At 45.3% G+C, this 25,064-nt stretch overlaps 1 protein-coding gene across 2 annotated transcripts in view; it reads left to right on the forward strand.

The window, feature by feature from the left end:
* The first annotated feature begins 1,310 nt into the window (after positions 1-1,310).
* The window catches only part of BASP1 (brain abundant membrane attached signal protein 1), a 51,736-nt gene continuing 27,982 nt past the window's right edge, over positions 1,311-25,064 (forward strand). Inside the window, exon 1 of one of the 2 annotated variants that reach the window (XM_054192238.1) lies at positions 1,311-1,508. Coding sequence is in view for 1 of the 2 variants with exons in the window: in XM_054192237.1 (XP_054048212.1) it covers positions 18,011-18,118 (108 nt within the window). In the remaining variant the exon portion in view is untranslated. Of the gene's footprint in view, positions 1,509-17,546; positions 18,119-25,064 lie in introns of those variants that run through there. The other variant, XM_054192237.1, reaches the window with a different exon arrangement.

A 25,064-nucleotide genomic window follows, 5' to 3' on the forward strand; every position in this document is an offset into this window, starting at 1 on the left:
TTATCACGGGCCAGCTACGCGTCTCCCACTCGGCGCTTGTCCCCACATGAACGGGAAACAGGTTTCATTGTCCCTGCTGGAAGATGGTGCTGCCGCCTTTGGAGCCGCGGCGTAGCCGGACCGCTCCCCTCCGTGCCCCTCAGAGATGCCGCCACCGCGGATCGCGGCTCCCAGCGGGGACGTTTCCTTCCACCGGCCTTCCCGGGCAGCGGGGACACGGGGGGCGATCACCCACCCGGGAACCAGCGCTCGGCTCGGCCCAGCAGCGCCGGCCCGCCGGGGAGCAGAGGGCGCCCCAGCCCCGCGCATCAGCCACCGCCGCCGCCGCCGGCGGGCTCCCGCAGCGCGGAGCGGCGGGCAGGGCGCGCCCGGCTCCGCCACAGCCGACCAGTACCTGGCGGCGGGGTTTTAAAAAGAGGGAGGTGGGAAGGTGCGGGCAGAGCCCTTAGTTGTGGCGGAGAGTGCGGGGGTGCCGCGGAGGCCCCAGGGACGCTTTAGAACAGGGGAGAGCTGGAGGGATGTACCAGACCTGAAGCCCCAGCGACGTCCGGGCCAGCTCTTCGGCTGCAAGAGCGCCCAGGAGAGATCCATTCTCCTGAGAAATGGGTTGCTTTCCTCTCTCTCTATTTTTATTTTTTTTTTTTTTTTGTTTAACGGGCAGAACCTCTCCGTAAGCGTGCCAAAAGCAAAAAACGCCTGGGATTTTTCAGTCTCCTCCGCCCGTGCCGCCCCTCTCCGGCGGGGGGAGCGGGCTCCCGCTCTCCCCGAAAGGGCTGCACCTGTGGGTGGGCGGCCGGGCTTGCCCGCTCCCTCCGCCGCGCAGCTTCCCAGCTCCGCCGGGGCCGAACCCGCCGACGCCGCCGCCGCCCCTCGGGGCACCGCCGGCAAAGCCGCCCCCGCAGCGGAGCGGGTGCGGAGGGCGGCGGAGCTCCCCGCACCTCGGCGTGCCGCCCCGCGCCGCGCCCGCTCTCCTCGGAGCACCAAGGCTTCTCCCTTCTCGCTCCCCGTCCCCTCCTCGACGGCATCCTCCCTGAGATTATTTTATTTTTTGGGGGGCGGTAAGGTTGCAAGGTGCGCTTGCGGACCTCCGAGCAAGACCCCCCATCCCCGCCGCAGCGCGCAAGGCTAATATTTAAAACCTTGGGTCCGTGCGCCCCCTAAGCGCGAACGTCGCACAGCGCATCTCCCGCCTCCGAGGGCGGAAAAATAAATAAATAAGTGCGTGTGGCTTTTGAACTGCCCACAGACTGTCACAGAGAAGGGGGGGGGGGGGGGGGGGAGGGAGGGAGGGAAAGAGGGAGGGGGAGAGAGTGAGAAATGCAGAGGCAGCAGCCGCGGTAGCGGCGGCATTGCTCCAGCAGGCACTAGTCACTCCGGTCCCGGCGAGCGAGCAGGGGAGAGCCACAGCACTCAGACCAAGCCGAGCGGGCTCTGGGCTACCTGGGACTCTCTTTGTGACACCCCAGCACACAAATACACAGAGGGGGAGAGAGGAAAAACATAAAAAGGTAAGAAGCGGTATATCTCACTTATGCCATTTACATAGGAGACTCCGAGAGCTTTGCATTTTTTAGAGATATAGATATATATCTGTTTTGTTTTTCACCCCCAATCCCCCAGCCCCTCACCGTGGTGTCTCAGATGCGGGGAAAGGAGATGTGCGTGTGAATGGGAAAGAGCGGGGAAAGCAGAGCAGAGCAGACTGGGAGCCACCTCCCCGGGCACATTTTGGGAGTATCGCTGCGAGGAGCTCGATTCCTCGAGAGGGAAACCGCCTCGGAGCGGCTTCGAGGCATAAAAAAAAAAAAAAAAAAAAAAAAGACTGAAGGCTACTCCGTGAAATTTAAATGCCCGATAACGCTTTCTGCGGGGAGGATGGAAGGAAGCAAGAGGATGGGTGTGGTGGGAAAAAATAGTGCTTTATGCCCCATTTCTTTTCGGTGCCTTGAGTCTGTTTCCAAAGGGAGGCTGCTTAGAGAAAATAATAAGAATTTAAAAAAAAAAAAAAAAAAAACAAAAAAAAACCCACCAAAAAATCAGAACGATTTTTCCAAAGCTCTCCACGAAATGAAGCGCTCGGAGAAGAAAACGCACCACGCTAGGAAGATGGCAGGGAGCGGGGAGGGGGGGGGGCGGTGGTGGTGCAGGGAGGTGCCGGGGGGGGGCCCCCCGGCACCTCCCTGCACCACCACCGCCCCCCCCCCTCCCCCCCCCCCGCCCCCAACCCCCTCTCCTTGTCATCTTCCCAGCCTGATGCTTGCCCGGGGGCTCGGCGGGGCGGCGCGTGCCCATTGTGGCGGGCAACAATGCGATTGTTCTCGGCGAGGCAGAGAAGGAGCGGCGCTGCCTTTGCCGGTCACGCGTGCGTGGATTCTCATCCCCGGTCTCGCGGGGCGGGGGGGGGGGGGGGGGGGCGTTATGACAAGCCGGGGGGGTTTATTTTTTTTCTGGGGGGGGGGGGGGGGGAGAGGGGGCTCGGCTGACCGAGTCCTGCCTGGGGAAGGGGCTACGGACCGGTCATCAAAATAGGCAGGGACCGCAGCTTGTGTCCCACCCCCCCACTCCCCCCCGCCCCGCGATGCTGCTCCGTTCACGGCGCCCCGATGCGCTGATTTCATGAATATTCATCGAATGCCGCCCCCCTCTTTCCCACAGATCACCCCCTTTTCCTCCCCCTTCTTTTCCGTTCCCCCCCCAAAGCAAGCTACACCTCCCTACCGCCTTTTCTTTTTTTTTTTTACTTTCTCCTCCCGACCCGCCTCGCAGTGGTCGCCTCTCCCCACGCACACGCGTGTCTTTCAAACGCGGCTCCCGCAAGGAACTTTCCCCCCCGTGCATCAGCTGGGCGTGGCGGCTCATGCCGAGGGGGGGGGGCGCGACGACACACGGGACCCCACCCTCCCGCCATGCCGGGTGGGCTCCCCACGGGGGCGGCGTGCCGCGGGTGGGAGCGGGGGGGTGATGAATGAAGCCCCCACCGCCCCTGCCCGCGCCTTTGTCTCTGCCCGGCGCATGCGCGGAGGCGGGGGCGGGGATGGGGCCGGCGGCGGAACAAAGGCGCCGCGATGAGACCCCCCGGGCCGCCCCCCCCCCCATCCCCTCCATGTCCCCCCCCCCCTCCCGGCCTTGCCGGGGCTTCACCCGTGGAGGTGAATGGCGTCAACGCCGACGCCCTTCACTCCCGCACTGCGCTCGGCGTCCCTTTGGCATCTTGGTACCGTGCGCGATCGCGGAGCGGACCCGTGTGTCGTGTGTGTCGTCCCCCCCCCACCCCGTGCACCCCCTCACCTCGCCGAGACAAAATCTGACATTTTTGCAGGGGGAAAAGGAAGGCTGTGCTGCCCCCCATCCACCCCCCCCCCTCCATCCCTCCCCGCCCGCAGCAGATTTCGGGCGGCGGGCGGCGAGTGGCCGCGGCGTGTCCGCAGAGCCCCCCCCCCCTCGGGCTCCACACCCCCGCCTCCCCCTTGGCGGGGCGACGCAGAGAAAGGGGAGCAGGGGGGTCCTCGTCAGCAGGGCGGGTGCGGCGGGGCCGCCGGTGGGTCCCTTTTGGGTGCCGCAGCTGGGCGCCCTGTGGAGCGGCCACGCCGCGGGGACGTGCTCGCTGCCGGGCTCCCTCTCGGGGGGGACACTCGTGCTCTGCGTGGCCGGGCGGTCTGCTGCAGCATCCGCCGCTGCCGGGGGGAAGCGATCTTTCAAGAGGAAGATTTTTTTTTTTAATTTTTTTTTCTTTGGGGGTGTGTGTGTTAGTGCGACATCTTGAAATCTCTTTTGTTCGAATTGTTGCATCTCGATGCTGGCATCGGTGCTCGTTCCTCCTCCGCCCCTTTTCCTCCCCAGCGGATGCTCTCGTCCAAAATTAGGCGATAGGTTTCTCTTCAGCGTGAGCATGCTTAAGCCTGTTGGAAATGGATAATTTTGTAAGCTAATGACTGTTAGTTTCTGAACAGAGACAACTGGTGTATTTGTCAAGCTGGAGTTAAAGAAGACAAAAGAATATTGCAAGTGGGCTCTTAAACAGAGGATGGCAGTGGGTTTTATTGCTTCCCCTCTAGGGTGATGAGCATTTGCGGGAAAATATACACCCCGAGGCCCCTTGCCTGGTGATTACTTGGTATTTCCAGTGTTTTCAATTAAGGTCCCTTCTGAAGAAGCACTGCCATTGGAGCCCTGAAATCTGCCTTGCTGTCACCTCTCTGCTTGCCAGATGCTTGCCAGGCACCACCTAGATCAGCAGTCAGGCTTCAAACACTGAGGGTTTTTTCCCATCGTAGCGGTTCCCCATTGAGCACAGGAGCAGTGAGAGCCTGGGGTGGGCAGTGCCGAAACACGGGAAGATGCGGCATCTGCTGCCACAGCTCTCTCCAGTGGAGATACCTTGACCCTCACAATCCTTTTGTCTTCAGAGGGTTTCCAAGAATTTTGTACTGACCCTTCAAGCTTTAGGGGGGAAGGGAAGAACTAAGGGCACGGCCAAAGGTTTTTGCACTTGCTGTCTCTACTCGCCGTCTCACAGAACTTTCTATGAGGGAGAAGCTTTGCTTTGTGATCTTCCTACCTACCGGATTGTAGGCAGTGAATATTTTCTTTTTGTCTGGCTGTTGTAGTTTCACTGGAGAGCGCCAGCTCTGGTCTGTGGATGGAATAAACCCAAAGCGTAGGGAAATTGATGGTGGCTCTGTCTGTTCTTGTATGCTTCATGTATGAAATAGCTGATTGTGTAATTCGGGAAAATTGTACGTAGCTGCCAAAAAGCAATCATGCAGCAGGTTTTTCTGTTGATATGAACCTTCAAGCATATCATATCCATTTAAAATAAAATCAGCATCAAAAATTACTGTTCCACTTACTGTGTGAAGCAATGATCATGCTTTTTCTTTTCTCCTCCTCCCTCTTCTTTTTCTTTTTTTTTTTTTCTTTTCTTGCTTCTCTTTCCATGCTCCTTTACATTTGAAATGCAACACCCACTGAAGCATCCTGGTAATAAAGGATTGATTTATTTCAGAAAGTGGCTTATCTTTGGAGCATACCCCTTCCCTGAGACTATAGGGTGTACGTGCCCCATAATTTCAGAACTGTGACTAGAACTACCTCTAGTCCTTAAGTATTTGTGTGTTTTGGTCTTTTAATATTAAGTCTCTGGAATAAATTGTGTTTTCCAAGTGAAGTTTCTTGTGTTTGTGTTGTGTTCTACTGGTAGCTTTGCCCCATGCAGTGAACCATGAAGTCCTTCAGCAGAGCCTCCCATGTACAGGAGAGCTTCCATCTGAACAATGCCAAATTCTTCCCTTGTGCAAGCGTCCACCCAGGCCCCAGTGGGATACACTGAGGGACAGAAGCTGGTTGCAGGGCAGGAACAGGCCTTCCCATGAAATCTTGAGAGAATTCCACGCGGCTACGTTTTCAGGCATTCAGCTGCCATGGAGCTACTAATTGTTTGGAAACTTGCCATTGAAAGTTGATTTTGCACTACTTTTGAAAACAAGAATTTCAGAGTATTTCCTTTCCTCCCCCCCCTCCATCTGCAAGAAGAGGATGCTGAGTGTGTATGTACACATTTGTGTGCAAAACCCTGGTCTCGATTTAGGTCTGTGGGTGCAAATGTAGTGTCCTTGGCTGCACTGTAAATGTAATGGTTAAAACCTGAGGTCTTCAAGTGAGAGAACTGGATGCTGTTCAAATATAATGAAGCGTTACCAACCAATATTCAAGGCCCCACCTTCTTTCCTACAAGGGCAGTAAAGGCAGGCTGTTTTGAAGTACTGTAGAGATGTGTTGAGACAGCTTCATAACTAAAGAAAGAAAAACTAGGAGGGGTTTGTGTAGCTTCTTCTGTATCAATCAGGAATGACAAGAATGAGGTAACAACTAGAGAAATCAAAGAAATTCCTGAAAGCATTAGAGACTTGAAAATAGAAACCATATGCAGCATAATAGAGGTTTCATACATTAGTAGGAAACACTTTGAAGTTAAAAAAAATGCAGGGGGAAGAAGGGGGGAAACACCTCATGCGGAATGGAAAGGACTTTAATGTCTTCTCTACAGCATCTTGTATCTCCCAGCTGCCTGTCTTAAAAGCGTGATGCCAGCTAAGCTTCTTACTTCAGGATGGAGAAATGCGGTTAGCATAAAAATGTAGCTATTGGTTGTTTGGTATGAAAATTCATAAGTTTAAAATGGAAACTGATTGATAGCAACATGATTCCTCAAACATGAAAGATTCCTGACTTGCCAGAATCTGAAAATAAGATCCTTTGACTTTCTTCAGCACACCAATAAATGTAAAGAGATACTGATTTGTAACACATGTGGAATGGTCAGATTTTGCCTGGGAGCAAGATGTGTAGTAATTCCCTCTTAAGTATGGTTAATGGAATTTAACTCTGAGGAAACAGTTTTATTAATAAAAACCTTCTGTCTTAGGCTATAAATCAGAGGCCGATCTCTTTTGATGTGTTTGGTATTGTGTTCTGCAGAATAGAAAATAAGTAGGCTGTAGACTTGATCTCACTTGCAGGGTGTAGACTGCCAAGTACCTCACCAGGGCTGTAGTGTTGGGAAAGCCACATGCTTTTTAGTCACATGTTGCATAGTTTAGATTTTAGCCTGGTAAGTAGTGCCACATATGATTATGATCTGCTGATCCAGGGATATTTTATTTTTTTTTTTTAACCCTGTAGGAATTTGGATGTCTTCTCAAAAGGTTTAATTTTATGTACGCCTGCCCTGGCAGTTGTTCAGAGCAGCATGCACTTCGTGTTTAATGTAAACCGTAGGACTGATGGTAGGAGCTTCATTTTGATTAGAGACTTGCTGTCCTTACGAAGGATACAACACTGAATGTGGAGTAAGTTTGGGCCTTAACCACCTACCTTTTGCTACTTATAAAGATATGTTGATGGCTGCTTGCTAATGATGTCATGATGGTGGTTGTAGTACTGACTCATTGGCATGAGGAGGATGTGAGTGCAATGTTGCAGCATAACCATTTACTCCAGGCAAAAGCCTAGTTACTATAATGGCAAAGCTTCCCATAGGAATAATTTTAATGGCAGCAATCTGTGCTGTCATGACTTTACATGACAAATGGAAGCCACTTCTCTACAAGTAGTAAAATCGGGGGGCTGCTGGACGTCTCCTCTTTCAATAGGCCTTAAATACTCAATCGGGCGTAGAGCATAACCCTTGCAAAAAGATAGAGCCTTGTTCTTTTGTGTGAATTTATTTTCTGCTATTAGTGTTTTCCTTATGTGATCGGTTGGTGAAGGAGGGGCTCATATTCAAAATTACAGCTTGACGTTGTTAACTGTTTTAGGATGAAGTAGAAGGTGGTCACATAGCAGGATGCTGTAGATGTGCATCTGCTAGGCAAATTTAAGATGATTGCTGAACTATGGAGAAGAAATGAAGCAAAGTTAGACAAAACAAAGAATGGTTCAACAATAGTAGAACTAGTACACATCTCTCTCATCTAACTACCTTAGAAAAGCACACAGAAAACAAGCGCAAATGAGGATGTAGAAAACAGTGAAAACCCAGTTGCAAACACGTAATCAACATGGGAGAGTAAAACCATGAGAAACCCTTTGGTACATCTGTTTGTCCAAGATAGACTGGAGCCCGAGAATTGCTACATCAGCTTCCTGTAATCATCCTTCCTGAAAGCAGCGGAGCGCGTCATTCGGGGAGAAAGAAAACAAAAACAAAGCCAAAACCAGGCTAAAGGTGGTATAAATCCAGGAGTCTGGAAAAAGATAGGGTGAAACCTGTCACCACTAGATGCGGTACTGAGATGGTTTCGGCATTCCCCATTCATATGCAAAGTTTCCTGTTGCTTGTATTTTGGCCAGCACCAGTAGGTGCATGATTGACTTCTGCTACTAATTGTGCTGAGCTGGTGGGAGGAAGCAAATTCAGTGAGTGAGCTCTGAGGTGGTGAAAACAGCTCTTCAGGGTTTCTTGCCGTCACCACAAAAGCTTGGCCAAACGGGGAAGATGCGCTAGCTGCTCTAACCAACAGGTTTCCGAACCAGATGGGCTGAGAGAGTGGGGATCGTTCTCCTCCAGCAGCGTTGCTCAGCCCTGTCTGCAAACTCTGCACCAGTGAATGTACAGCCAGCCCTGGGAGTAGCTGATCTCGCTGAAGAGTGGATGAAAGCTGCCTGTTGACTCTTGCTTTCCTTTTCAGATCTACAAGCCCTGTGAAGCAAGGGAGACAACAGCTCCCCAGAGTGTAAAAATGAAAATCTGGCCAGATTTTCCAGGCTTTTCCATTCCATGCTTTGCTTGAGATGGAGTAGAGTGCACTGTTGGTTTGTAACTTGCTTTCACTAGGAGCATGTGAGGCATCGGCAGTGTACCTGAGTGCTCTGGGTAGCCCCAAAGCCTACAATTCAAGTGCCAAAATTGGCAGACTAAAGTAATGTGGAAAATATGGAAACTCTTTCCCTGTTTGCAGTCCATATGTGCTCTGCATAACTCAAACATTCATAGTGAAGAGCATCCTGATGCCTCTAGAAAGCTGCATCCAGACTGTGAGAGTTTAAGGAGATTGACAAGTTGTCCATGCAGACAATTTTGATGGATCTGGTATCATCCACAGGGAAGGATTTTGGTAAGACAGATATATCCATTCGCTGTTCCTGTACGCAGTTCCCTTTCTTCATTCCTTACCCTCAGAGATCTTCACCTTGAAGAAAGCCATCCCACAGTGCAGAGGTACCAGCAGAACCCCTTTTAAACTATTTGTGGCCATCTGACGTTCCACCAGTATAGTACATTTTAATGATTTCCTCAGTGCTAATTTCCCTAGGTGATATTCAGAGGAACATTCAGCTTTCTGCATAGTGGCGCATACTTTACATCCAGTTGCCTTGAACTGATGACATTGCCTTAATGAATAGTACTTTTAGAACCGAGCTAAGTAAGAGCTGCCATGTGCGCTCAAATATGATGGCTCATCCGAGTGTACTCTTTTCCCGTGCATGCAATATTGAATAAAAGCTTCAACAGAGCTCAAGAAAAATAATATTACAGTAGTTTTTTATAAGCACTAGAATAATTATGAGGTCACTGAAAGTTCAGCTGCCATCCTCTTCCATGGATGAGTCAATGACTGACAGACTCACGAACAAATTATTGGTGGGGATGGCAAGAGCAATGTAGCACTCGCTCTTCATGGTGTCTCAATCCTGACTGAACAATAGACTCTATTGGCAATCTGCTATGGCACAAAGTGGCCTTCAGTGCTGAGGTGGCTTCTGTTACCAAGGGTTCAAACCATACTGCAAATCACCTACAGGTGTTTTTGTAAACATCTCTTGAAACAATGCTGTCACCAAGGCATTATGGAGAAAAGCAAACATGTCGATCATCAAGTGGCAAATACGATGGATCCCCCTTGCTTGAAGCAGGATAAATATTGTGTGTCTAAATACTTGCCATCTCTGTTCTAACTTGGAGTTGACACATGGAGGATAGTGTTGAGGGAAACGGACTGGCTTTGCGTGCTCTCCCACAGCTATTGACCGTGTGAGGCAAGAGACTGAACATCCAAGTCCCTCACCATCTACCACACAGAGGTGATAGGGAGCGAAGGAAGTCCCGCACTGACAGATTTATGTTCAGAAAAACAGTCTGTCCAGGAGTTTGCTGTGAAACAGTGGCAGTAAATTTACAGTCTGTGAATAGAAATATTTATCTCAGCAGCTTTATTTTTTCTTTCTACTTCAAAAACAAAGTTCGTTGGCACATTTGCTCCTGGTTAAAGAAACCATTAAATACACTTGATATCAACTTTGTATTCTAACATGTTGGGATATACCTTATTATGTTTGTGTGTATTTGTAAATGTGTCACAGTAAAAAACATTCTGTTGTCTTCAAGCTAACTCTGCTTCTGTATCCTTCCTTGCCATGCCTCTTTATTAAAGAGGCAATTACTTCAATTAAATTATCACAACTGGTTATGTTGCCATTCCCCTTGGCTATCCTCTCTAGAAGTCCGTATTTTCAGCTGTGGACTAACTCAACCTATTTCAGAGAACACCTCGTTAATCACACTTTAACATGCACTGCGCGCGTTAGCAGGCATTCAGAATGCAGTAAGATCTATGTCATAAGCTTAAATGCGTACTGTCATTCCTGTGTAATACAAAGCGGAGATATGAGAACAGGACCATCTATTGCAAAACTTTAATTCCAAACTCTGAAATTGATGTTACTAGACCCCAACGGTTTGCATGGATATGGCTCCCAAATCTAGATGTTCACTAGAGTGAGATCATATCAACATGAGAACTTGATCTTAAACAAAGTTTTATGCAAATCCTGTAACAATATGGAAATCTTGGATCTGTGCCAGACAAAAACATTCAACACTTTTACCTTCTTGAAGAAATATTAATGTGATTTCTCCTTCCGGTGGCTGAAAAGGAACATAATTTTTTCCTTTTTACATGGTGTTTTAGTTTTAAGCAAAACTGTCACATGACTAAATGGAAAAAAAAAAACCCAAACCCAAACCTGTATGTGATAGCTTGTATTGTGAGTCTTATTTTCAGGACGAACTAGATCTGTTTGATTCCTGTAGGACATTAAACAAATTGCTGCAAGATCATAATTAAACTACATTAGAGAGTTGCAAAACCTTCCAAAACACATTTTAAGGGGAAACATTTGCTATTATAATAGACAAAGCTTGTCTGTCAAGCTGTGGCTTTGCTGGGCTGCATAGTGCATCGGGGCCAGTAGCTGTCACAGCCATACTGGCCCGAGTTGCTTTCATAGAGAAACCCTTCTTTGGGTCCACTTCTAATTGCTTGAGATTTTCATTGTGTCCAAATAAAGCACAACATCTATAAATGATGGAGACGACAACATGATCGCTGTGCAAATTCATTATGGGTGCCATCTAAACCAGTGCCATGTTCAGGCCAAATGAGCTCACGATGGCAAATATATATGCCTTTTTTCTGAAGTACGAGTTTGTAGCTACAGATAGAGTGAAGACACAAAATAGCCTTTAGTCACTGTGGAGGGTCCTGAGGTAGGGGGCCAGAGAACTGACGTGATTTAGATCATCTCCTGTACATTGAGCTCCCAAAGACGACCAAAAGACTCAAAGGAAATTATTTTCATTAGAATTACAACTAGTCATCTCAGTTAATTAACTCATTAAACAGAGAAAACTTAGAGCAATGAGAGAACCAAAATAATAGATAAAAAGGTTTATTTGCAGCTCGATCTCTGCTCATGAGCCCTTGCAATTTTCAAATGCTAATGTTGGTTTCAAGTATGCAGTGTTTTCTTGTGTTGCAGCAAATTTCCACAGTCCTCCCTGGTCCCAAACTTCCTTTTCAACACCTTTGAGGTCTAACTGGGGGTCTGCTACGTGCTCCTCACAGCATTTTTCCAGTTTTGTTCCTGAGCTGCTTCCTGAACCTTTAAGCAAGGTTCCCGGCTTGATTCTTTCGCCTGTCTCACCCTGCCGCCTCCAGAAACTTTCTCTCCCCTGAGCGGCCCCAGGGACTCCTCCAGGCAAGGAGCTCCTCTGGCCACTCAGTCTTCTTAAAACAAAAAAAAAGAAAATGAAACTGTCTAAGGGGTCTTCTGCGCTCTCTTTGGCGGCTTTGGTGGGACTGCACCCGTGGGGCATACACGGTGTGAAGTGCCAGTCATCAGCTGCTGCGTTAACGATGTTCGTTGACTCCCTGCACTGGCAAGGAGACCAAATAGCTAACTTAATTATTACAAATGCCCTGTTTTATCTTAATTAATCTAGCCATATGATTCTAGTTCCCTGATCTAATTAGCAAGGGAGATAGTTAAATATAACTTTATGTTTCTAGGCGCATTTGGCTCTTCGTGGTTAAATCTGCTCACGGCTCCTAAGAGACTATATTTCAAAGTTATGGAGTCACAGCCGGGAATACCTCCCAGCTGCCCTTCGTCTGAAATAAAAAATACAGAGTTCATCTTAATTAACATGGTGGAATGATTTTTTATGTTAACAGTACACCTCATAACTTACAATCATGTTAAAGCCTTTCATGGAAACCAGGCGGCTTCTATCTCTGTTCTGCCACTAAGGACTAAGCAAGTAACTGTGTTGTACACAAGAAATGGGATTTCCACTGTGCGAGTAGATAAAGATAACTTCAGATTTTATGTGGGAAATAGTTGCCCTTTGCTCTGTAACAGATAGAAGATGGCCAGTAACCTGAGTTAAAATAATTGACATAATTTGAAATGGATAAATCATAGTAAAAATTCCTTGTCTGTGGAGGCATTCCCAATAAAGACTGTACGTGGTAGCCATAAAGAATATGTGATCGGAATTGTCACAAAGAAGATTTTGTTGGCCAGAAAGGGACAACACGAGTAACAGAGATCCACTTCTTAGTTGTGTTAAGCGTTCGCTACCAAAATTGAATAAATTGCTTTTTAACTGGCCTAAAATGGACATCTAAGAATTTCCTTTCATGTACTATGCATTGAACGTTTAAAGATATTTCTTGCATGGGTCGTATGCCACATAAAAGAGAGATACCGTTCAAGTGGGTGCACATGTAAACAGTAAGTGATCAAACAGGTCCTCTGAAAGGAATTAAAAAAAAAGCATTGTTTTTGTGCAGCATAAGGAAGAGAATGATTATTTTAAGAAGAGGTAAGACAATAACCAGTGAGAGATCACTTAAATGTAACTCTTTCTGCCTGGGGAAAGAAGAGGGACTACCTAGACTTCTCTTGAGGTCCCTTCCACCCTATGGTTTGTGGGACTAGGCACATGGGGAACCTTTGGAGCAAGCTTGTTCTTGAGGCCAGAGAAATTAGTTCAGTTGAAACAAAATCATTCCCAAGCGTGCTAATTTATTGGCACTGTGTCTGAGCTCTGTTAAAATAGAGATCAAGAGATAAACCCTCTGCTAAGATGCATTATGGACATGATATGTGCTAGAAAGAAATATACAAATAAGGCTTTTCTAGAGCCGGCAAGAGGAGATTTAATTTATTGATGGTGAACAGCACAGGTTGTTAAACAGAGATTTCTCATAGCACTTTTGACGTTCATTCCTGAAATGTGCTGTAAGTTTGAGGCCATTCTTCAATTTGGGGCTGGTGTGCAAGAAGGGGAGTAAAACTGACAGAAGTGATTGAGGATTTTCAGTTCCTAAATTTTTTTTCAAGACGGTGATATGTAGTCACGTGGGTGTGTTTGAAAATTTTAAGCCCAGGATGAAATTTTGTGACTTCATCTCAGGACAGCTGCGTAATTCTGGTTGATATGACACTAGAATGTCTTTTGTTGCCTAATCTCTGGGCTGCAGGGACGTTTGCTGGGTTGTTCCACAGATGAGTGGAGAATCTAACGGCATAACAAAGGCTATACACACGTTTTCAACACATGGTTGCTCAAACTTAATGGCATAATAACAATAGCTTTGAAGGTTAAGCCTGATATAAATTAGGCTCATTTCTAAAGAAATCCTTGGTGTGTATTCATAAATGGTTTTGAATAGACTTAATGTTTAGCTGAACAAACATCTCTGTGCAATCGATCTTTTGTGTGCAGGTGGGCAGTTGCCACTGAAGTTCCTGGTTCAGTCCCAGGGGCTGTCCGTGCTGCGGCTGCTTTGGACTATGTCTATGAAATCAGTCGACCTTTTTCTACCTGAGGGCAACCTGAGATGTATTAGTTTCCATATACGCTTACTGGAAATAATGTCATGCTCTTAAGAAGCATTTGTGGGATTTGTACCTGTGTTTCTGTTTAATGAACCAGATTCTTGGCTAGCTGCCTGTATCTTGGTGTTATTAGAGATGAGGAAACACTCACCGTCGTTTAGCTGCTAATTGTTAGATTATTCAGCGACGTATGGATTTCGAGCCATGCAAACAGTGTATTGGCATTCTCTGAAGCGAAACTCTCAATGAGGGAGGCATGTTTGGGAGCAGAACTAGAGTTGTGGCCTTGATTCTGGTTTTATTTACATTGCTGATCAGCGAGTATTTGCTTGGAATCTAATTAAGTTGTACTAATAAAGGCAGAGCTGTGAGCCGCTAGAAGTCCACTGTAATTTGGATGGTTGGATGGGCAGCACTGATTTGGTCTGATGCTCTTATGTGATATAACAGTGCTTGTGTTTGCAGTCGTAAGACATAAGCAATTGCCAAAACATTAAATCCTGGTGTTCTGTCATCTGCTTGCTTTTCTTCATGTTTTCCTCCTTGGTTCCCTTAAGAAACTAATGGTAGGTTAATTTGGATAGTACCGATGTTGAAGGCGAGTTTCCTGCTGCCTGAAGAGGAAGAAGGATTATCTGTTTATTCTGTAGAAGGTAAGTGCGTGCAGCAGTGCAGTTTTCATGTTGAGTAGATAGGTCAGAAAAGAAATATCCCTTAGGTTAGGATTATTTTTGTCAGAGAGAAAATCGCTGGCATTAGGTCTGATTAATATTAATAAGCTCATACAAACTGGCAGAAAGAACTGCAGAATAGTTTGTAGAGCAGAAAATTTTGTTTTCCAGTGCATGGGCCTGTACATGAGAAACAGTAGACCTGGTGATTACAGTAACGACGGAAGCAAACGCATCCTACTATGCAGTGGTATATAGTAGGGCAGGTAGGGAGCGTATAGTTGTGTATAGACGGGCAGTGCTCTCTTACTTCTCTGTGTGGGAGCTACCGAATGAGGGTGGTGGTTTGGGGTGGTCACGGGGCTTTCGCTGCTTGTGCTGGGTTTGAGTCAACACCCTGCATCAGAGCTGGCTTCAGCTGTGCTTTGGTGGGGAATCTGGTTTCTGTAAAATTGTTCACAAGTGATCCAACCAAGCCCGTGTCATCCATCAGCTGCCGTACGGAGCTCTGCAGTACAGCAATAGGTAAGCAAGACGAATCGCTAAAAATGGCCATGCTGGAACTTCATTCAAGGGTTGATATGCCCTAGAAAACAGCTTTTATCTCCAAGTATTATGTGCATGCCAATGTTTAAACTCCGGAGCTGGGTCAATTTGTCATAGAGAAATATCTGACATGTATAAACCAGATATAGCTGGCATAATTAGTCTGCTTCTACGAAAACCTTTTCTACTTAAGAGACAGGCCAATGAAAATAAACATGAACTTCAAAATCCACCCTCAAGTTTGTATTTCAGTATTAGAGTATGCTTTTGCGACTACTATTTGCAACAGTAGGATAGTAAAAACATTTTCCTTTTCTACCGTATGGTGACTAACCACTTAATAAAGAGTACAGTTCGTAGAGTTCTGAGGTTTAAGACCTAAGTCATGCAACAGCATACATAGCCTATGGACTAATAAGTGTTAATTAAAGAAAGGCATACATCACATGCTTATTGGTAAAGCACCCTGAGGATGTGCAGCAATAAGAAAACTTGTTTTAAAAACTATAATGTGAATTATTTGAAATTTGAATATATTTTAATAGATTTTGTAGCTTCCTATGTAGTACCACATCCTTTGCATTTTTTTTCACCAAATGGGAAGTGTGATATTGATGGGAGAAAAGTTTAAGTGAAATCCTATCCACAGTTTCTAGTCAAGTGAATAGTACTTTTGACTTTATAATTTTTATTTTCTTTTACCTTTGTAGAAAGATTGTTATAAAAAGGTTTGAGATTTGGCCATGACAGTGGAGCTGGCTGGGAATCTTTCAATGAAATTTTTTCTACTGGAAAATGTTTGAATTCGTGCAGCTTAAATTCTGTAGGAATGATCGTATGGGTTTTTCTTTCTAGCTGAAAAAAAGGACAGGCTTACCCACTTTGAGCTAGCTAATCATGGCATAAGAAAGCCGTGTGGACAGCCAAGGTTCAAATTTTCGCTCTTGCTGATTCCAGCTGGGGGATTAGACTTCTCTCCTACAAAGCAAGTGAGTAACATATTCAGCAGACTGTTGTCCACTTTTGGTTGGGTCAGTCTCAGCCTCTACTGACGGAGCTGGCTACTCCATCCTATATAAACTACCAATTGGCAGGAGAACGTCTCTGGTCAGAGTACTCACCGAACAGTTGAAAGCTGAGGTTCAGCTCTGAACTAGACAGAGAAGAGTTGAATCCTGCTTTTTTATAGATAAAGTGACTCTCTTGAAGCAAAAGGTTTAAACCTGTGGAGAATTTTTTGCCTGTCTGACTGTGAAAGCTCATATAAAAATGCCATAAATGCCAGTCTTTTGAGAGACTGTACAGCTTTTTACCATATGGCTCTAGTATAAAGCCAGTGTCTTTGTTTGGATTCATAAATTAAATATCTGCCCCTTCTGCCATTTTGCAGTATTTTATTTGTAGGAGTTTCCGGGAAGATGTTCAAGTCCACAACTGCCAATTAAGTGCCTGGCACGACTCTTCATCACGGAGCTGGTCCCGCTGCTTTACGTTAGAGGCAAATTACGTTGTGTGAAAATGTTAAACTTACGTTACAACGTGTGGGATGTTTTCCTTATTTGAGGGCTAATCCCGTCAACGGTGTTAGATACTTCCACCCGGATGGCGCAGGTAGGACAGCTGAAGTGAATCAGCAGCTCCTTCGGGTGGGCTGACCGTGTGCTCTCCCCCGTTGTGCTTTGGTTTTTTTCTGGCTGGGCTCCTTTGCCCCCAGCTCAGTGAGCTGCATCACCTCGCCCAGGGCTCAGCTGAGAGTCAGACCAGCTGCAAGGGAAGGGGAGCGGGCAGCGGGCCCAGCCCACTGGAAACAGCGAGCTATTTAATTTGGCTTAGCTGTATCACCTAACTGCACCTGCGTTTCAGGATTTTAATGATTTTCAATGTTATTTCTCTAAGTGTGTTTTTCACCTAAGCCCACATGTTTAAGACCAGCCACCTTACGGCTAGAACATGGAAACCTCACATTATGGAATTTAAAAAAATAAATAAAATTGTGCAAACTTTTGCAGATTAAAACCAATTGTGAAATCTTCCAATAAAATGATTTTTGGTTTAAAATATAGTAAGTGAATTACCTCAGTGCCAAAGGGCTAAATCTGCCCAAAGATCGCTGTATGTCTGAACTGACAAGGGAGTTCCAGTGTGGGAAAACAGAAGCAAGTTAACTCAGACGGTGACCTCTAATGACCATCTACATCTCTTACATCCATATCCACTTTGTGTAAATGGAGAATGACTCAAATCTTAAGCTTCCTTTTTTTTTTTTTGTATTTTTAAGTTGTTTCGATTCCTGTAAAAGCAAGCAATAACCCTTATGGTTTATGATGTGATCCTTTTGTTTACACCCGAACGCGGGTCGATGTGTAAAGCTCAGGTGTGAGTAAAGTGGTACGGCGAGTAAAGGGATGCCTGGGAGCATCCGGCGCTTCTGTGCCTTGGGCAGGAGCCAGACCTCTCAAGGGATATTGTGATCCTGGCACTGCAAGAGAGTTGCAGAAGGCTCACTAAGTTCTTACTTTAATGTTGTCCTTTGATTTGAATATTAAAAATAGTGAGTAGGTTGTTATGATAAAACGATTAGACTGGACTGGAAACTGGAGTTCATACTTTCAAGTGTTTCTTAACGTTCATTTAATGCTGACTTGGGGGGGGAGTTGGGGGATTTCCATCAGTTTTAACCAAGGGGACTACATTTTAATTCCTGATACATATTTATAATCTCTTCAAAGGAGTTTTTTTTTTTTTGTTAGTATAAGAGTCACTCATAGTTTGCTTCAAAAGGTAAGGGGTATTTTGACTGGACTTTTTCATCTGTAATTCCCGATTCCCACTACAAAATGGGTTGTTGAGACTAGAAGTTATACTCCTTGGTAGAATTAGATCAGTTAAGTAGCAATCAAAATGTGTTGCACATTACAAATTGCCACACTGGTGCCAGTTTAAGAAATCCTTCATACTATAAACAGGAACTTAGCACTTTTTAGGAAATGTCTTATCCTCTAGATAGCTACTGAGCATAATTTATGAATATATGTCATTTTCTCACTTAGCGTACTTACGAGTTGGCTATAAAACTGAGCTTCATTTTGTACAGGCTTTTTGTACTTATGTCTACTGTGTCAGCCATTTGGCTGCAGGAAAACAGTACCACTTGCTCGCGGGAGGGGAAGTTCGGACTGTTAGCCACACATGGGACAGTTTGTCAGAATGGTGAGGTAAGTGGGCTATTCTTGTGTAAAGCTGTATTTTATGAAGTGAGCCCAGCTATCATATTGTCTTTTCATACAGTAACTCGTCGTGTGCCTACCGAAACTCTCTGAGAAGTGTTTTCTACCATGTCCTGAGGCAATGCAGTAAAAAGAAAGGACTATTGATGGGATTTTTTGAGAAACCAACTGCAAGTAAATTTCTTTTCTGATTTTATCTGGAAGCGAAGAACAGTTGGAACAGTCCTAATCCACCAGATCTATAGCCATAAATCCACAATTCTCCGCTAGTTTATATTGCAGCCATAGAAGTGGGGATATGTCTGTAGTGCATTCAGTAGCTGTAGAAGTGCCGGAGTTAGCTCTGTTCCCAGCAGCACCAAAGCCACATTCATGCGGAATCTCTGTGGGGGCTAACTTTATCCTTCTGAGAATGTTTATCCACCTCTTGTAGAATTTCACATGTCTTTTACCTTACTGCTTCCACTAACGTGGGCACCAGCATGTTACGCTCCTCTGTGCCACATAGTTCTGCCTTCCCAGTGTTTCAGTACTAGTTTCAGTGATGCATTGCCTGGAGTAGTGAGTATCCTTGGTCCATTCTTTTTGATTGAATTAAATTGAACATAAATAACATTTTTTAAAAAAAATCAGTGTTAAACATACTAGTTTTATCTTCTATTATAAAGCTTTTTTTGTGCAGATAGCTCTTCAGAAGTGCTTGTGAAATCTAACAGTCCTTCCTAACTTCAACCTTACATAACTGAATAAGTATAATTACAAAATGGTAACGTGAGAGATGACAGTAATGATGGAGATCCCACTACCTTACATTTGAGTACTTCTGCAAATGAATGGCACTACAGAGACTGCATCTATGACACAAACATTAATGGCTCCAGCATCAGCCCTTCAGCACAGATAGTCAGCATAAATGCCATTTATAGCGGACCGGTGTTCCCTCTGTTACCAGGAACAGGACACTGACCCCTGTTTTCTAGTAGTTTTACTTCCGTAAAACAAATTTACACTGAATGAAGGAATTTAAGCTTGTAAAACATATGATGTAACTTATCCTCAGATAACAAGTATATGGCTAAGCATATCATCCCTGATATAAACGCTAAGAGCCATCAAGGAGAAAAGGCTGAAAAAAGCACTTTGTGCTTTGGTGTCAAGTTGTGATCTCATGAAGTTTTCTGGCCCGACCACCCCTGGGTGATGCCAGGTGCCTTCTTGGAGAGGGACCTACGGCCCAGGGCAGGGCAGACCTCTGCCCATGGGCTCACCCCCTGTCCTTGCCAGGCAAGTTGCACCGCTCCGCTTCCTTCTCCTTTGTCCTGGGAATTTTATGGCACATGGTTAGGGTTTGAGAAACCCACAACCATTTATTTAGACAATTGCTCTATCACCTGATGACCCCTCCCCACCTGGGAAGGTGATCGGGGAAAAAGTAAGGAAACCCGAGGGTTGGAATATAAACAAATTTAATAGAATAAGACTAGTTAATTAGTATTAAGAACATTAAAGAACCAATATTGATCCCATTACCAATGTAAAATATACGAGGATTATACTCAGCCAATTCCACCATTAGGGAGCTGTGCACTCCCAGCAGTAGACAGTAAATGTCGGACACTGTGAGTGCTATGGCTTTGGGAGGAAGGGAAGGGCTCAGGGGTCCCACATTGGGGCAAGAAGTTCTCAGGATCACAGCCATCATAGAAGAGAGAGAGAACTTCTCAGCAAACTTTCTAGTTTATCTTGAATGTGACGTTTATGGTATGAAATAATCCTGTTGGCCAGCTTGGGTTGAGTGTCCAGGTCTCGCTCCTCCTCATCCCTGCACCTGGCTAACTCAAAAATGCCGAGACCTTGAAACCTGCATACCATAGCTAGCTATAAAGTAAATACTTTCACAAATTCAGACGCTAGAGTCTTCTAAAAGTGCAGTTTTCCCAAGCATTGGAAGAGAAAGTAGTCCTGTGTTGCTCAAACCAGGACACGTGTCTACACTGTTGGTGCTGCTGTGGTGGCTCTGTGATGCACCTTTTGAGTTAGCTCAAGGCATGTGCTGAAGTTGCATGGCAGCATGGAGCTTAGCAATTCGCAGAAGCCATGCGAGCGGCAGCATGAATACACAAATAGCTAGTCCACACTTCGCTTTGGGGTAGCCGTATGACTAGCAGCACCTGGCACAGCTGGTGTTAAAGCTAGGCTGCGTGCATCTGCGCTGCAGATGGTCCTGTATGAACCTACGGCTGGTGAGGTGTTGGAGCACTCCAGCTTCTCGCCCGATGCAAGTCCGACTGAAAAGCAATTTGTTAAAAAGACTCTAGCGTCTCCAAAGGCTGCTGCTTCCGAGAGGAAGAAAGGTGACTCCTTGAGAAGAACTTCTCGAGACAGGGAACAAACTATATTAGTTTTGAGCTGAAACTCAAGTGCTAATAATACCTAATCATTGCAGAAATCTAATCTGAATATTAACAGCCCCCCCTGCTCTTTTGCAAGGACAGACATTTCTTTCTAAATCTCAACAAAGCGAGCTTCTAATGTGGGTCAAATGGAAATCCTGTTTATAAAAAAGCTGCTAAAGACAACTAGATTTTTAATTTCAATGGAAGAGGCTTCTCTGTGACCCTTGAAGGCATGCCAGTGGACTCTTCCAGCACATGCCTCAGTAAACAACAAATGAATCACTGAGGTGCTCTAACAAGGATTGATGTGTCCACCCAATTAGAGGGATATAAAGAGCGGTCCCTTGAAATTCTGGGTTCATTTGGGTTGCTCTGCTATTTCCGCAATCTAGCGCTGAAGCATTGCTTCAGGGGTATTGTTGGCCTCAACAACTGGCTTGTGTGCGTTGTCCTAGCTAACAAATTTTGTAACAAATTTTGTACAAATATTTCTCCTATGAAGTACTCAAACATTGAAATAAAAAAAACAACTCTTGAATATCAAAGTCAAATAAGTCACTGGTGTCTGTTTAAACCAAGAGCAAGATCTTCTCCAAACTTAGTGCTGCTACAGGTGTGATTGATAAGACTCTTTAAACACCTGTTTTCAGGGCCTTACAATTTCTCAGTTTTGCACGAGTTTAATTTTCTCATGCCTAAAATACATGCAGTTTTGGGAGGTGAGAAGGTGTAATGCATTCGTATAGTGTGATTAATGCAACTCGTCAGACGGAGCAATGCATGGAAAATTCATTAAGTATTTTGAGACTGTTTCCTCTTTCTCTTGGAGTAAAGTTTCTATTTTCCACTTTAACTGTACATGTAACTTGCACTGCTTCAGAAAGAATTTCCTCATGTCATCTTAAAAGAAAATTAAAAATTAGACCATTTTCTCACTATACAGAATATTTCTATTCCAAGACAAATGGTCCAATTGTTTGCACAGAACAACACATACAGTAGCCAAAAGAGGGACATCATGCAGATCAACAATAAAGCAAAGATCAGAGTATGTTTTGTTTTTCAACCAGCTGCTGCCTCAACAATCGTGGAGCACTTCAAGACTTCAGAGGTTATCTTGCAGGTACTATTTAAGGATTCACTCTGACAAAGTGTGGTGGCAATGTGAAATTCCTGACCATGCTTCCAGGAAAACTATGTCGTGTTATTATGTCTTAATATAGTGAGATATTGGCACCTGAAATTTTATTTCCTAGACCACGAACGGAACTCCGACTTTTTTAGCAAATTGCCTAGGCCAAGCAATAAATCATTACAAAACAGCTGATTAAGATATTCTGCTAAACTGTTACACGGGATGCTTTAACTCCTCCCCTCTTTTTATCCCTTTAGTGTGACCTTGATCTTAGTAGGGGATTGTAACTTAACTGTGGTTGGCAGCTTTTTGAATTCAGGTACAATTACATGCCTGGGTTATATGGTGTTTTGAAGCCTTAGTTCATCATGTGTGTAGGACCTTACAAAGAAGGGCTAGTAGTGCTCTGAAACACATCATTACTATGTAAAAGAAGATTTTGCTCTGTTCTGTGGGATTTATGAAAATTAAAGACATAGCGTTGCAGTTCTCATAGAAAAGCTTAAGGAACAAAGTTAAATGCCCAAATTAAAAGTCTTGACATCTACCATTGGTGGAGAAAGCCAAGCTCCTCAGTGCTCTTAATTATGCATGGAAGATAATTAGCTGACCATACCAGGACGTGGTTGTCATACCTCAGATACCACAGAGATGAAAGCAATCTGAGTATTTCTTTGAAGCAAAGTAAAGATGAGAAGCGTGAGTTAGAAACAGGTTCTGTAAGGTACTGCCTTTCCTCTTTGTATGGCCAGAATCCTGATATACCATGTGTTCAGTGAAGCTGTGCATGGTATTTAAAAAAATTGTAGATATTGAAGATTCATTAAAGCCAAGTTTATCAGAGCCAGTAACTTCAAACCCAGGTCTGTGCCGTTTTTAAGCCACGGAACCTCCCTAGCTTTTCTTTTGCCAATTCTTGATTTTTCATACCCCAAAAGACTTTATTTTATTAATAGATTGGCTGTGTTGGGGGTGATTTGGTCTCTTATTTCCACTGTTTATGTAAACGAGTCACTGACCCACTGTGGAAATTCAGTAGCACGCAGCTGTGATACGGAGTGTATGTGCCTTGTGTCACTGGCCTTCATGTCCATAAACCTAAAAGCTGCTGCCTGGCCACGAGTCCGCTTGCCAAATCTGCCTGCCTGCCAAGTCCTTGAGGACATAAAAGAATCAACGTGTTTTCTTAAAATTGAGGCTTTTTTTTTTTTTTGGTGAGGCTTTCCCATTAGAGTGGAAAAAAAGAAAAAAAAAAAAAGCAGCACAGTAAAAATATTCTGGAATGACTTCAAAAAATATCCCACTACAGTAGTGAGTGAGACCTCTGCATTTAAAATAACCTTTAATAGAGTTAAATACTAGAGTGAATGGAAAAACAGATGAACCCTGTGCCTGTGTTTCATCCACTGCTGCCTGCCAATGTGTGTGTTTTTTTGCAGCACTGAGGACTGTTTCACCTCTGCTCCTCTTGGGCAGCTGCTTCGGGGCTGGACCAATGTAATGGACAATTCTTCATTAGCTCAGATAATGGGAAAGGAAAAAACACAGATGAGGAAGCCTTGGTAGAGAAAAGCCTGATTGTACAAAAGTCCTTGATGTTAACTCCTGTTCGGTGCCAGATCTAATCTAGCTGCCCTTGAGCCCTCCTGAATCTTGACCCAACCGGTGTCAGCTCTTTGGGAGGCAGACTGCAGGCACAGACACTTACTCTTGCTTGCTATAGAGATTGAAACAAAGACCAAAATCTGGCTGTGTGAATTAAGGATTGCCTTGCTGCCTTGAACAATCTCCTTCCTCGTTTATCTTCCTCCCCGCTGAGCCCCTCCACTGCCCAAACCCCTAACCACAACAAGGTAGCAAAGATTGTATTCAGCCAGGGGCTCTCACCAGAGCCCATAATCTCTTCCAGTCCCAAACATGGTGATATTTCCCCTGTCTGGCACTTCTGTGTTCCTGCTCTGGGGACGTTGCCCTTGCATTTTGGCACGATTGTCCTATCCCTTATCGCAGCAACAGCCTCTTTCAAAGATGTTGATTTAATGTGCAGAGCCCTCTCTAGTTAACTATTGGCACAGATATCTCTGCCATTAGGAATCCCTCTTGTGCAGTTTCCTTATCCTTCTCCCGCTTCCTTCACGCCTTTGGATCTCAGGGCTTTTCTTGCGGTCGGTTCCCATCCCAGTTCTACTTCTTGCGCTCCCACACGGTGTGAGGTAATCCCAGACCGCTGCCTGACCATAGGCTCCCCTTCACCCTCAGTTCTTCTGCTTCCTCTCCTCTCCCTGGGTTCAGCCCTGCCTGGGCGCAGCCTAGGTGAGAGCCTGCCTGGTGCTGCCGGGGCTCTCAGGAAATCCACATCCAATAGACACAGCAAAGCTTGCCAAAACCTTGTGCCAGGGCACAGGATCGTTTGTGCTGGCAGGCTATCTGCCCTGCAGTCTGCCAGCTGGCAATGATTCTTTTGTGTGCTTGTAGTATCTCCAAAAATACTGGTCCTTCCTGGCTTTGGGTTTATTTTAAATTCCTCGCTTACGTGGACTCAATTTTATCGCATCATTTTTTTCCATTGAGGGCTATAGGAATGAACGGAGCCCGGCAGGCATGCGCTAAGCGCCATAAAAAGTGCAGTGCATCCTTGAGCAAGGAGCTCCTTTTGTTCGTTGACCATTAGCCACTCCTTCAGTTGCGCAGAGTTGAAATTCGCTTGTGGGTTAAAAAATTCTCTGAGGTAGTTCATTCCCACCCACCCCCCCCCAGACAGTTGGGTGTTTTGCAAATGAGTACCTCAAAGCAGAAGTCTCACTCTCTGGATTACCACCTTTGCTGAAGAAAAATAATTAATTTTAACTGGCAAACCTTTTCATTTAAATACTTAGAACATTTCCTATGTGCTTGGTATGTTGGAAGCAGTGAATAATGGAGGTATGTAAAATGGAAAGAACTTACAGAACAGAATTTCACAGGCCTGTGGGGAGACCTGAGTTTGCTCAGTCCTGCTCTGCTGCATGAAGCTCTGAAGCTTTTACCTTGCAAATACAGATGAAAACATAGACAGTGTATCAGACCAGTCATCTCTTGGCAGCTTCTAGATCTGTTAGGAACTTTTCCCACTGTCATTTCTTAGGACATTTTTCGCTCTTTAATCAACATTTTTAGCTATCACTTTTGCATCTTGCCTTTTTGGGATACAGTCTTAGAAATGAATGACTTCACTCATACCAAGAACTCCTTTTCCTTCCCACTCCTGGATCACCTGTCAATGTTAGCAATAATGAGTTGCCACTGTCTATGTTGAGCAATAGTGAGTTTTCCTACCGTCACTTCAGACCACTCACTGTAAGCAGCTTCTGTTTGCATCCATTTGACTCTTTAAGGACTTTCTATTGTAATCTGTTGGTACACA

Source organism: Rissa tridactyla, chromosome 2 (genome assembly GCF_028500815.1).
Source record: "Rissa tridactyla isolate bRisTri1 chromosome 2, bRisTri1.patW.cur.20221130, whole genome shotgun sequence".
In the NCBI taxonomy this organism is placed as follows: domain Eukaryota; kingdom Metazoa; phylum Chordata; class Aves; order Charadriiformes; family Laridae; genus Rissa; species Rissa tridactyla.